This window comes from Chaetodon auriga, chromosome 19 (genome assembly GCF_051107435.1).
Source record: "Chaetodon auriga isolate fChaAug3 chromosome 19, fChaAug3.hap1, whole genome shotgun sequence".
Taxonomy (NCBI): domain Eukaryota; kingdom Metazoa; phylum Chordata; class Actinopteri; order Chaetodontiformes; family Chaetodontidae; genus Chaetodon; species Chaetodon auriga.
The window spans coordinates 3,727,954-3,742,609 of record NC_135092.1 but is presented as its reverse complement, the minus strand read 5'-3'; the positions used below and the strand labels follow the sequence as shown (position 1 = coordinate 3,742,609).

The following is a 14,656-nucleotide window of genomic DNA, read 5'->3' as shown; positions in this document are numbered from 1 at the left end:
ATAAAAAATGGTACCAAAGAGTAAAACCAATTTTGAGCCGCTGTTAGAAAGCAAACAAAAAGATAACAAATGTGGCAGCGTCAGTATTCATATTACAGACCCTGAAATAATTATAAAATATCAATGAATACAGCTGTCAATGACATGCCATCAGAGCAGGACTGTACTGGAGCAGGACATGAAGAGAGATGTTCCAAAAAAAAAAAAAAAAAGCAAAGTGATCCATGATTGATATGAGAGGCACTCAGAGGATGTAACAGAGACATCAGATAAGAGATGACTCAAGCCTAAAGCAGGTGATGTTACAATATCAGGAGCAACAGAGGATGATACTGCACAGAAAGCTGCAGAATGAGCCAGAGGCAGCTGTACAGGTCACGACATCTCTCCAGCAACTACTGATTGTGCAAGGTGCCGAACCAAAATATGCCAATAAAATCATAAAATGTAAGAAAAAAAAGAAGAAAAGAGAAAATCCCAGATTTGAAAAAACACTCTTACCTGCTACTTTCAAATGTTTTTGTGAATTGTACAATATCGATAGGCGATAGAGAAGTGGTGATGGAAAGAAGGTTTCAGAGAAGGCTTTTGATTTGAAACATACCAAGACCTCGAACTTCCTTCACGTTACTCTGTGAAGAATCTCATTGCTGGAGGGTCTAAGGCAGCGTTTGGTAACAGCATGTTCCAGGGAAGAAGCAGATGGCTGTCGACTCCATCTACAGGCCAACAGACTCTGTTGGCACACAGGTTGCAAGGCATGGGGTGATTCTACAAAACCCCAGATGATGTTTAATGACAACATGTTTTAATCTCCAGTGTAGCCATTTCAAACATTATTTCCCTCTTCTTCACCCGTGCATGACAATCGTGCCGTGGCATAGTTAATGTTGGAAAATCTTGTGGTGATGGTTAGTAAGTTTGTTATGGTGTGATTGGCTTTAGGCACCTAAAACTCTTGGTGAAAGTTACACTGTGGAGTTTTCCACCACTGGTAGGGCCATAGAGCTGTTCTCTGAAGTATGTGTCATATTTTCACTTCATACATTACACAATCGTTAGACCTCAAGGATCAACATAATACCTTTTAGTGAGACACACTGAATGTAATCAGCAGCTCTGTTTGTTCCACACAGCACCTTTAAGATCGGAGAAAGAGTGTGGTTATTATTATTTTTGTTTTTTAAAAAGGTAATTATTAATTATTGTAATACAACACAAACTTCGGTCTCCAATTTCCCAGTGCTACATAAAGGGCATACCACTTCCTACATGGGCACTACATGTTGCAGCTGGATCTGAATTGTGAGCTGCTGAATGATCCAATTCAAATGTAACTCCAATGAGAAGCACTGACGAATGAATGAATGAATGAATCACAGACGTCCACTCCAAATCCAGAATTTTACAAACACATTTTACGATCATTAATGTAACATTTATTCCAGAGGTTAGATTTCATCTTTTTAGAACATTTGACACCCATTTACACCTGGTACTAAAATGAGAGCAGTGTCTGGAAGTTAACCAGATAAGAAATGATCCATTGGCTTTGGGTTTACATCTGGTATTTTTAATGTGTTCTCATTATGGTCCCTGAGATCTGATCTCTGTCCTCCAGAACAAAACCTGAAAAATTTCAGGTGGCAGCAAGTTAGGAGTTAAGAGTTAGGAGAATCTTTCTAAACTTTGTGAAATGCTTTTCTAATTTTTTCCTGATACAGATCGCATTTTAGTAGCAGGTGTAAATGCATCTGAGAGGCAGGGTTACTGATTTCATCATTCATGTGTGTCACGCTATATGAAAATGAGAATCGATTTTATGCCATTCACATTAGCTTAAACATTAAGTGGCCCGATTAACTTGTAGACAGTGAACATGTGTATATATCCCCTCCCATGAGAAAAAAGAGCAAAAAACGTTCAAAGGACTTCACACAGTGCTGATTAAGCCTATCTCTGCCACACAGATCTCAGGAGTTTTGAAGTTTCTGGTGCCTGTAGCGACATTGGCACATTGGTAGTGATGCATTTTAGGTCATCCAGAAAAGAGTGGTTTGCCAAAGTTAAAGAGGGGAGCGAGACAAACTTTCTGCACTGCATGTTTAACAACTGTCCCCTTCTCCTAATCAGTTATTGTTGCTAGCCACAAATCTGGTGCAGATCATGTGACATGACAAATGTGAGTCCAGCTCTCACTTTGGCTTCAAAATAAAAGTGCTACTTTAAATACATTCCTCTTCATATTATTGTTTTGGGGTAATAATGACTCGTCTGTTCTGCTCTGGGAGAAGTAGTGGCAGGTTTAACTTTTACCCCACAGACTGGCATTTTCCCTCATCAGCTCCATGGATAGCTCTGGCTAAAACTAGTTAGCTTCTATCAATGAAATACTGCTCACCCTCTTCTTCAACCGAGAGCTGGGGACGACTACGGAGGACTGATGGTGGCTTCACTGGAGCCGCATCTGCTTGCTGCTCAATAACTGATTATTTATTAAAGCATTAATTAAATTTTGGCTAACTAAACAGAATGTAACGATTGTAAGAATGTCGTAAGTGGATAATGTTGATTGATAGACTGTATTTAGTCAAAATCTGTTGCTATCTTGTGACTGACTTTAACATTAAGCCAGGATAGCATTAACAAAATGCTAACGTGGCTGTGTCGGTTTCCTGCCTTTTCGTTTCTGGATGCTTGATTTTGGTTTGACTTTGACATTCTGTATGGACGGTGCTCTGCACACAGAGCGAGACAGACTGTCAGCTGGTTTCCACCATTCCTGACTTGTGAGTGCAGCTAGGTGGGCCTGAACGACACGACTGAATGATTTTAGTGCAAAGAATGGACAAACACAGCATTGTTTTATTTCTAAAAGGCTAAAGTATTGTGTTAGGGGCCCTAAAAATGTTCTTCCAGTAATCATTGTGCTGTGTTCATGTAATATTTTTGAAGGCCCCTGTCAGCCCAGGGCCCTTGGGATCATCCAAGCTTTCGCCCCTGTCTGTGAATCATATAAACTAATTAAAATGCATATTTTTTGCTCCATATATTACAACTTTTCATCCAATTTCTGTTGTTAGGGGCTCATACCTTTAGTAGAAATGTGTTCCTTTGCCATCAAACCTGATGTGAAATGAAAAGACTGAGATGAGTCCTTCATAGACAGTCCACCAGGCCCTGACGTGTAGATAATTCACATGTCAACTCACCAGAATTTCCCACCTACCGTCACTGATGGTAATGAGGTGGAAAAAATATTAGAAACGCCTCAACACAGCACATAACACAGTTCAACGGCATCACAAACTACATCCTCCAAAATGATTGTACAGATGAGTCCCCTGCAAAACAGCTCGCTGACCATTACAACCTTCATGGAGGTAGTTTTTATTGCAGGCCTGTGTTAGTTGTAGCTAGGTGGGCCCAGCCTCGCCACTGAAAATATATATCAACTTGAAGCCCTGTTGAAACAGGTCACCAAACTACTTGGTCTTCAAAGGTCATGTAACCCTGTCATCAGTGGAATTTGGCTTCATCTGATGAGTGCTGGACTGCAGTGGATGTGCAGTTTTTGTTTCGCTGACCTGAGCTTTTGGTTTCAGTTACCGATGCATTCATCAGTTTTCAGCTGCAGAATTTGGGGATTTTTCCTTATCTATTGGAATTCAGGGTCACATCTGCTTTATGATGGACGAAGACCAAAACTAGCCAGTGTTTTCGTCTTTAGTTAAATTTAATTTGTATTGTAATTTATAATCTAGATACTTGTTATGAGTTTATGGACATTATTAGGACTTATCAGCGATTAATATTCAGTCCTGTTGTATGTGGTCTCAAGTCCGTAGCTTCGTATTTAATCAGCTGCCTTTAGTGCAAAAGTCCTTTTAGAGCACGTAGTGTTTAAATGTTATCTTGCAGCTGTCAAGAGAGCAACACAGAAGTATTTTGTCCTTCTAATCCTACTTGACTCTGAAGTATTAGAATTTCAGTTGTGATTACATGTACGGTTCTGTGGTTTAATCCTCTAACCACTCCTGTCCTACAGTATGAGCCCGTAATAATAAGCCATGAAATACACTGACCTATTCTGACATTAGTCACTGCCACCATGACGCCTGTGTCTAGACGAACCTGACATAACTCTGATAAATAATGTCTTTTTCTAATCAGGAATTACTTTCTTCTGCCGGGATTTGCCCCTGTTTGAATTCCTGCGTTAATGTTTAGGGCAGTGCATGGTAGGTCCACGGACACTGATGTGAGACTGTGTGGGTGAATGAGAAGCAAACTGTAAAACACTCTGTTTGTAAAACAGTATAGAAATAATTCTAACAAATAATTAGTATCACCCATTTACAATTGAATTTCTGACATGAGGCTGTAAAAGGAGGCTGGACTGAGCTTTATCTCTGTGAAGCTGTTGGAGTGGGTGAGGATTCCCACGTGATGGTGATGTCACTCCCTCCCACAGACGCTTGCACTTTATGTCAAGAAGGACACACTTACAAGATTTTGGGCACCAATTAAAAGAAAACAGTGAGGAATATGATTAAACAAACGAATAGGGTGACAACAGGATGATGATGTCAAATTACTACTTACTTTAATCCAGCTAGTAGTCAAGCCCTAAAGTCTGCAGTCATATGTCAACCAATGAACATACATAACTGATTCTTCTTCTTCTTATCATTATTATTATTAAAACACACAGTTAAGAACAAAAAACAAAAAGCATTTTCTCTCTTCTCTATCATATAAAACAAATTAAAAGAAACATATTCTAAACAATGTAAAGCAAACTAATTTAGCCTGCAGTCTGACTGAAACATCAACATTTATGATAGAGAGCAGCTACGTCACATCAGAATGTCTCAGAGAGCTGAATGTCATGACAGACACCACTTTGTCAAACTGACAGATGACTCAAAAAAGAGTTCACCACAAAGCCTTTCGAGTTAATTGTTCTGTTCCTGAACTTTGCCCCTGGTGCATTATTTTTCCTCTTCCCCGTCTGTGTCGTTCTTGCGTAATGTAGGATTACTGATGCTGTGTGCAGATACAGACCTTAGCAGCTGTGATCTGCTGTGGGTCCACTGTGGGCGCACTGATCTCTGTATGTCCTCAGGAGCTACAGAAGCATAAGTCTTCATTATGTGTTGAAAGTTGGAAGCTGCAGCACCTCTTCATTTCACCATTCAGATGAAATAACTAAATGACATAAAAGAGAGAGAAATTTAATAAAACCTGTTTTGTTTCAAAGTGACATTGAAATGTCAGAATCTATTTTTGGATCACCTTGTAGACTCACCTTGCAGTAACCTTGATAGCACCATCGATACTTCTTGTGGTTGTTTCACAGTAAAGGCTTGTGCCTGGCTTTCCATTAAAATGTATTGATTGTGAAACAAGTGAACAAAGTGATGAGTTTTTTCCAAGCTTTAGGAACTAGCACAGATCATCAGATACCAAACAATTTTGGAAATGAAAATCCATTTTATTTCATTTTATTCAGGCAAACAGCTTGTGTGTAGTCAGTGTGTTGGATGCAAACTCATGATATTTTTTTACTTTGTTTAGTTTAGATTGTATTGTGTTGGATATGTGCACATATTTGATTCACATTTAGAATATCTTGTCCTGCTCTACAATTACATCCCCAGCTCGGCCCAAAGAGGCTGCTCTTGAACTATGATAATGCTTTATCTGGAAAGGAAACAAATGTGTTGCCTCACCATTTACATGGCATGAAAGCTGAGCTCACCAGCATGTCAGATCTCAGGGAGTGACTGTTTATCAGTCTGCTGCGGTTCAAAGACGTGCAGGTTAGGTGAATTGGACACTCTAAAGTGTCTGTTGGTATGAATGTGACTTCCCTCATCATCACTCATTACTGACACATACTCATTACTTTGTCTGGAATCGAACAACGTGCACATTTTCACTGCTAAATGATGGTTTGCTGTCAGGACATCTGTAAAAAATACAGAATAATAACCATATTTATGTCCTCCTGCAACAGTAGAATGTGTAGCTAAGTGCGCCCTGGTGAATTAAAGGAATACTCCAGCAAAAGACCATTTTGGGTATTGACTAGTCACTGCTCGTGGCTTGTAAAATGGCTTTGAAAGGTCTGTAGCCTGCTGCTATGACAGCTGTAGTCAGGGTTAGGGTTAGAGTTCACAGCAGTTAAATTGGACAGTTTCAAATCATCCATAGAAGGTTTTCTGCCCACTTCTGCAGCATAATGCACTGCTACTGCACAACTTTGTAGCCTCGAATGAAACATGAAAAAGGTTTGTGCCATGAATGAGCGTGTTTAGCCATGTATCGGTCGAAATATGAGTGTTTCGAACAAACTGAATATATGAAGGGAGTAGAGGCTTGAGACATTTCCGCAGACATCTTGATATCTTTGATTAGCAGTCAAACTGCGTCTCAATTAAAATCAATTGAATGGAATCCAGTCTGGCTTTATTTCAGATCCACCTTTCAGAACTACAGACGGTGAGTGTTTGAAAACTTCTTAATTTAATCGTTTTTTTCGACCGGGTATTTCCAGTAGGTTTGACACCTAGGATGTTTTCTCCACGCTCAGCAAACATGCAGCCAGATTGGTTTTAAATAATGAATTTGCTTTCACTTCATAATCTCAGTGTGTGCCTGTGTCATTTTCTTCCTGTCCTAATTATTCTTGGTGTCTTCTGCAGCTGCCACCAGCACCACCACTACAGCCAAGACCTCCAGTCATGTGACACGCTGCAGTGACAGCCAGAGGAACTACTGTGTTAATGGAGGGGAGTGCTTCACCCTTGAAATCATGCCAGGCAGCACAAAGTTTCTCTGCAGGTACGACATGACAGTATGATACTGACTATGACGTTTTCATCTGACTGAACATGTCACAACCCTGATTCCAAAAAAGTTGGGATGTTGTGTAAATTTTAATTTTCAGCATCCTTTCTGACATGTACTCAATTGAAGACAATGCAGAGACAGTATATTTGATGTTTGACCTCATCAACTTCATTGAATTTTGGAAATATCGGCCTATTCTGAATTTGATGCAACAAGATGTTTCGAACAAATTGGGACAGGAGCAACAAAAGACTGGCAAACTTGTGGACAGACTTACTGTAAACAGGTGACAGTATCATGATTGGGTATGAAAGGGGCATCCTGGAAAGGCTCTGTTCACAAGCCACGTTGAAGCGCAGTTCACCACTTTGTGAACACATGATTGGATAAAGATATTACTGCATGGACTCAGGAACATGACGTAAAACTGCTGTTAGGAAATTTGTTTGTTTGCAAATAATTGCATTCTGTTTTTATTCATCCTTTACACAGCATGCCAACTTTTTTGGAATCAGGGTTGTATGAAGCAGTAAATATCATGTTTTATGACATCCTCTATATGTTTACTAATGGCAACAGAATGTAACTTTGGTGTACAGTGTTGGGGATGCTGTTTTACCACTATAGCAGAGCTACCAATGTTTCACTGTGAAAGAACAATTTGCAAGAAATGCAAATGGATGCAACACATGTCGATGATGTGATCACACACATTAGTCGTGTAAAAAGCTAAATGGACTCCAACAAAGATGGACAACATCCAGAGTTGCATATTACATCGTCCCGAGGACACTGAAAGGCTGATTGAAAATGTCCTCAGCAGAGCAGTTAATGAGTATCTGTACACCCTCTCACATGTGCACAATATATTCCCTTCCACAAGAGCCATGGACAGATTAATTTATTAAAGGCGTAGAACTTTTGTTTAGTGATTTGTTTTTTAGCGAACGTCACTTGTTATCCGATAAAACTTTAATCAGTGGCTAACACGCCAACATTATCCAAACATTTCAAAGTTCAATGTTAGAGCCAAAAGCTAAAAGAGGCATTGATAACATATTAATCATCAATGATGTACAAGAATTAAAAGCATTCAAATGGCAACTCAACATACTTTAATTTCAGAGGTTTGGCAACTTACTAGTTAGTAATTAGCTAGGTAGTTACAGCTGAGATAATCTTCTGCAGCATTTGGCTTTTAAACTGATGAAAGAGGGTCAGCCTGAGATTAAATAAGAAGCAGCTACATTGCTAATACAAGCAACCGCTTACTTGATCAGCCTTGAACCAGCTCCCAAATCAAACTGGCTGTTGGAACCCAACCCTGTATGTAGTATTCATAGCCATGCCCTTCATTGTGGTGAGTGTTTGCGTGTAAAGTCCCACAACTGATAACCACTCATCAAATAGGTTGGGCCTCATGCAAGAACTAAATCTCTAGTAGTTTTTTCTGTGAGACTTGCTCCAAGTCAGACTCAGAAGGCCACCTGTCCATTGACTTCTAGCTACTGAGTTGCAGAAGTTGCTCTGCTGAAATCTGCTAATAAAATCAGAAAATCTAAAAAAAAAACAAAAAAAAACCTTTGACTTCAATGACAAAGAGCATCAAGCAGGTAACAACTAAAGGGGGCATGGCTAAATCCATGAGGCCACCATGGACCATACATTATTTGAGGAGAGCTGAGGTGTAGAGGAACACAGTCCTCTTGAGAATGACCCACATAAGTCTGTGTGAGATCCACACAACAGACAAGTAAGCTGGTCCACGTCCTCGGATTCCTCTGTAGTACACAAACAGCTGCTGCTCTGTCTGAAGGCTGCTATGTGTGATGTAATGAGGTAATACAAGCAGAGATGTCGAAACACCTCATCAACAAAGTAGTGGTAATTTTAGGGTTCAGCCACAAAAAAGACAGAACAGCTGTTGTCCTCAATCAAGATGAAAAGAAAAAAGAACAAAGCAGTCACAACGTAAGTTCAGAGTGCTGAGGAAGCTTGACTCCTTCCTCCCAAGAGCTGGAGGAAGATGAGTTAAAAGGCGAGCTGCAGGATCAATGTGTCTCTGCACACGTTTGTATTGAGGTTGTAGAAGATGGAGCCCTGGTGTTCACAGTTCCTCTGATGGGAGATCTAATCCCTTAACCCTGACCCTCCGCATCCTGTGTTCAATGCCACAGAAACTAGCCATTTACTGGAAAATGTAGATGTCAGTTTTGGCACCACAGGAGTTTCCGGAGCTGGCTGTACAATAACAGTATCATTGACAGAGACCATGAGGCACTCTGCATTCTGTAGCACCTGAAAAATGCTGTCCTCTTGAAAACATGCCACAAAGCATGGATCAAGGTAGCTGGAGTAAAACATAGAGACAGACCGTGCAAAGGCATCCACTCCCCATGTAGGAGTGTCTTCTGTATAAATGGAGAATACACCGGGGACTCACAGGAGGCGGATGCTCCATGAAGAGCTGTGATAGGTCAATTCTTGCGTGAGCAGTCGCCTGGTTGTTCACACCCAAAGCCTTTCTGCTCTTTCATAATAACACATAGAGTCGATCTCCATAATAACCTCATGAATTTATAATGTAAAGTGTTTTATGTGTTCCTGGATAAGCAGGGCATCACTTCTCCTGCAACAAGGAAGTTTAAACCACTATCATTGTGTGATGATCTGCAGGGAGGGGCTTTCACTCCTGCCTGTGTGTGAGTGTGTGTGTGTGTGTGAGTGTGTGTGTGTGTTGTGTTTTATATCAAGCAAATTATATTATTTGCATTCTTTAAAAAATGTCTACCAGGGTGTTTTTGCATGAAGAAAATGCCAAAGATTATTGCTGCACATCGTCAGCCTGCTGCAGTGCCCTTTTCCTGAACGGCCCAAATGGTTAAAATGGCCGCCTCCTGTGTGTCCATGCTGTAGTGCATGCCATCCTTTCTCCCAAGAAGATCCACCTCTGTCCTGCTGAACCTGTACCAGAGAGCACTTCAGAACTCTCCCTCAAAATGTTTAATGTGCAGTGTGGTCAGCAAAAGACCTCCACTACCTGTTTAAAAAGCCCTGCTGGATAAAAGGCCAAGCAAAGACACAATGACACTGCAGTGCAAAGACAGCAAATGCAATCGTAAAATATGTAAGAATTTCAACATTTTTTCATCAAACTTTATAAAATATTATTGAGTCAAACAAAGACTGAAGTCAGCCAGTAGTCTGCTCACCATGTGACCCTCACATTGCATGTTGTGGTGGTGCTTGCAAGATTGCATTGGTTTCCAGAACAATCTGAATCCATACAAGTACTTAAGTGCTTTAGTTAAGCCTAACCTTAAACACAGAACAGTGGGACTGGACAATAAAAAAAAAAAAAAAAGTTTTCAGTGAATGGAATACAGGACCATGAGAGGGTACAGAAAAGTCCAATACCAGCATTGTTCTCTGGCAATAGAGTTGTATCCTGGATCATGCCATGTTTTGTGACTGTGCACTGGATGTAGTACTCATACAGTCAGTGCTGTTTATCTCTCTTCCTTTCTACCCATCAACCAGGTGCTTGGAGGGATTCACTGGGCACCGATGTGAACAAGCTGTTCTTAAGAAAGTCTCAGACCCAAAACGTATGTGAACACAACTGTATTCAATCCCACATGTCATTGCTGGTGTTTCACCCCTGTCATGTTTTCTCCAAAAGGGCAGAGAAATCCATGTTTCCCTTATATTCAGTGATACAAATGGGTTGATAAGCTCAGAGAAACTCTATTTCTTTGAGTCCATGTGAGGCCCTTTAAATTGGTCTGAAGGCTTAAGTACACTCTCCTCTGCAGAGTAGTGAACTGAAATTTGCATGTACTTCACCTCTCATCACACCTCATTCATGCTGGTCAGAACAGTGAATTCCCTCCATCTCAGGTTGAAGTGGTGTGTTTTGGAGCTAAAACATACTACCTACAGCTCTGTCCATTCAGCCTCACCCACACCCCCTCAGAAAGCAAACATAGAAGAACACTCTCGATCCCTGCACAACATCTTACATTCATGAAACCCAAGGGATCACTGGTTGGGCTGCTGCCACATCAGGACTAACAGAGCCATTACTGGGAGCCCTCAATTCTCTTTTTGATTGTCATGCATCTGGGCATATATGCTATTTGGGTGGGGTCATGACACCACTTAAATAGAATTATATCCCAAGCAAAGTCTAGGCTAACCCCGTGTGGCTGTGTATGTACATGCACTTTTCAGTCTGCTGCTAAAACAGTGCCCAAATGTAAAGCAAATGAACGTTTGGATGAAGGTCTGAGACAATTAATGGAACTCAGGCTCACAGACTATAGCTAGACATACAGATCTAGCTGACCCTTCCCGCCAACACCAGTGATGACTGTTGTGGGTTTTGCGTAGCTCTTGCATAAACTAACACCCTCTCTCTTCTTGTCTGTTTCTTTTGTTTTTTCACTCAGGTGTCCAAATGAATTTACTGGTGATCGATGCCAAAACTATGTAATGGCCAGCTTTTACAGTATGTGTATTTCCTTTCCTATGTGTTCTTGGATTGGGGCATGCTCAACTAACAGTTCTTGTGCGGTGTACCTGTCTCATTAGTTTTCTCCTTAGATCTGTGATTTATGCAGCCCAAAACTTGTTGCATGTTGAAGTCTGTATTATGTTGTTTGTCAAAGCTGCATGTGGTATTGTAGAAGTTCTAGAAATTTTATTTACATTTACATGAACAAATTTGCATATTTACCTTTTTAAATCGGAAGATTAGTAAATTGTCAGTGTTCCAATCTTTACTGTTTGTATGCTTGAATATATAACTGTATTTATATAAACAAAGACTTGATTTCTTTCTATTTCTATGAGAAGAAAATCAAGCTAGCTGCCAGTAGGTATTAGTGGCTCACTGTATTCTGATAAACAGAGCGGCGTACAGGGATCCAACTGTGTACAGTATTTGAGCATTTGTCTGTTTTACATCAGTGACGAATTATGTCAAAAAGTGTTTCCTTAATTGGAACATATTTATTTCATAGCGAGTTTATGTTTTACATGATGAATGAACAGACAAATATACACATGTGATGAATCAAGCAAGGACAAACAATGTCATTGATACAAAGCACATGAAACCAGGCACAGGCAATATCATCCTTCAGACTTGCACTTCTGGATGTGCAGTTCTTCTCCATCCTATGCCTCCAGTCAGCGAGAAATATAAAAGCAGCAGCAGTTTAGAGCTGCGGGTGAAGACATGCCAATGTGTGCACTTTTCAGGAATGTAATAACTGCTGCAGTTTACCACAAGTCTCAAATCTGCAAGGGGGGCATAAGGTCAGTTTGTCAGTGTTGTGGGCAGGTGAGGCACCTGTGAACTACAGCTCAGCTGTAAATTACAGGAAGCAGACAAATGTATACACATCACATTACATGCCTCAAGAATGCGTCACCAGTGAACAGATGCGGCGTCCTGTTTTATATAGGAAAAGCAGAGGTATGAGATGCTAGTTCTATATATTTGTAAAATATACAAAATACATTCATTATTGAAGCACTTCTGGCCATTTCACATTACCAAATACAACAACAACCTCTTTACCATATTACCATAATGACTTAACCAGAATGAGTGGCCAGAAATGTTTTTCTAATTTCACACAGAACTTGAATATCCCTCACTTAACTACACTTTTTCGTAATATATTCCACTGTGAAACCTGTTACACAACCACAGTAAGGTACAATCAGCAAAGATATAGACAGTAAAACTTAGTCACAATCTTCTGATGAAAGAATTTTGGCTCTTAGAAATGTACTGTGATAAGATCACACACCCTGCTAACCTGTTTTATACAGAAAAGGCAGAGACAAGAGACGTTAGTTGTGTTTGTTCAGCAGGCTGCTCTCTGTCTGAGGAGCAGGAGTCTTGCACAACCCTACTACAGAGAGCACTCACCTAGGTACATGTCAAACCTCCTCCAAATATACTATCCCAAACAACTGTAGCAATGCATTTTCATCTGGCTAATTCCCCAGTAAATACACTCACTGACAATTGTGGCCATGCATTTGTAGGGTGCCCCCACATGCTCACACAGCAGTGTTTACATCACTTTTAGTGATATTATGTAGACTTACATTAATTTCCAGGAGATTTACCCTAAACATAACCACAATTACCACTTGAATAACCCTAACACCAAGTCTTCACCATAAAATTTAATATTTAGATTATGGGAATTTTTGCCCTGATAAGGATGCAAGTCCCCACAATTTGAGTGTGTAACCGGATTTATGTCCCCAATTGACATAAATATGTATGTATTACATGAATAATACCCGTCCACACATAGACACACACAGACACACACACACAGACACACACACACACACACACACACACACACACACACACACAAAGACAAAGAGGTGAAACAAAATCTAATTATTAGCTTATTAGCTTAGTTTAGCTGTTTTTTTGGCAGTCAGGTTGCAGCTGTATTTTAAACCCCTGAAAGCACCAGTTTAGTTGCATTTTTTCTAACCTGTAAGAAAAGTCAGATAGCTCTATGAGCAAGTGGTACAAGTGACCAAACTCACAAAGTAAAAACTGCAACTGCTGTACACTCATTGCCTGCAGGTGGCACAAGAGGAGAAAGCAGCTATTACTTTCTTTGCATGCAGATGTGACACTAGCATGGCTACACCTGCAGACCTTCATCTAAGTTTCTGCTGCTTTTACCTTCCTTTTCCTCATCTTTCCTACAGGAGGCACAGGTTGGCATCTTTAGAACTGGTCTGACAATGACTAACCAGCTTCTCCTTGTGGTGAATCTGAGGCCTGCCACTTGAATGTATGAATCGTGAGTGAGTTTCAAGCTAGTTCCATGAGGTGATTTGTATTAAAATAATAAACTATGAATAGCAAATGATATAACAATGATGGACACACCTGTTTCAGGTGTATCCATCATTGTTATATGATTTGGAAACACCTGTTTCCAGGTGTGTCCATCATTTGCAGTTAGCTGCTGCTTTTGTAAGGTTTGTGGGCGAAGGCTAACATGCCAGAGCTCTCACTCTTAGCTCTGGAACTGAAGTCGTCAATCAGTTCTATCAGCATACTTATAGCAGGGCTGATCAAATGGTCTCATAAAATATTGAAGATCTGTTCAGACCTCTTGATGCTTTTCTGCATGACGTGTTGGTGTATATACACATACCATGGTTGCATAGCAACACTTGCCCATGGGGGTATGTTATTTTCTTCAGTGACTGCAACACTGGGACAAGTGCAGTATAACATTAATAGTAAAGCCCATTCGTGAATTCACAGTGGCTCTTCTGGAGATGCCTTCAAACAGATTCATCCTTTTATGAACCAGAGAGTTGTGTTTTACTCAAAGTTCATTTTTTATAATAATTAACTATAGTTTCATTTTGTTTGGTGTTGTGTACAAGTATATTTTTTTGCATTCATATGTGTCATGTCACGATAATGAGATGACTGAACTGTGGTTAAAGGGGTTGGCCATTCCAGTTGCTGAGGAACAAACAACTTTTTGGTCACCTTTTCAAAACCATTTCCCTCTAAATCCTTGTGCGCAATATGTTCATGTGAGCAGCTGCAGAAAGTAGATGCTATTATCAAGCTTACTGGGCTCAGACTAGACAGTCCAAGCCAACACTTAAGACCTACCTGTGGAAGTGACTGCCTGAGCCAGGATTGGATTTTATGTAAAACCATGGGTTCACTGAACCTCACTATCACCAGCTATGATTGCTTAACACCTTTGAACATCCATTTCAC

At 40.3% G+C, this 14,656-nt stretch overlaps 1 protein-coding gene across 4 annotated transcripts in view; it reads left to right on the top strand.

The window, feature by feature from the left end:
• The window catches only part of nrg1 (neuregulin 1), a 38,893-nt gene that overhangs the window by 2,962 nt on the left and 21,275 nt on the right, over positions 1-14,656 (top strand). For all 4 annotated transcript variants that reach the window (XM_076758272.1, XM_076758270.1, XM_076758269.1 and 1 more), the window contains 2 exons: positions 6,711-6,849; positions 11,310-11,368. In XM_076758272.1, coding sequence (XP_076614387.1) covers positions 6,711-6,849; positions 11,310-11,368 — 198 coding nt within the window. The remainder of the gene's footprint in view (positions 1-6,710; positions 6,850-11,309; positions 11,369-14,656) is intronic.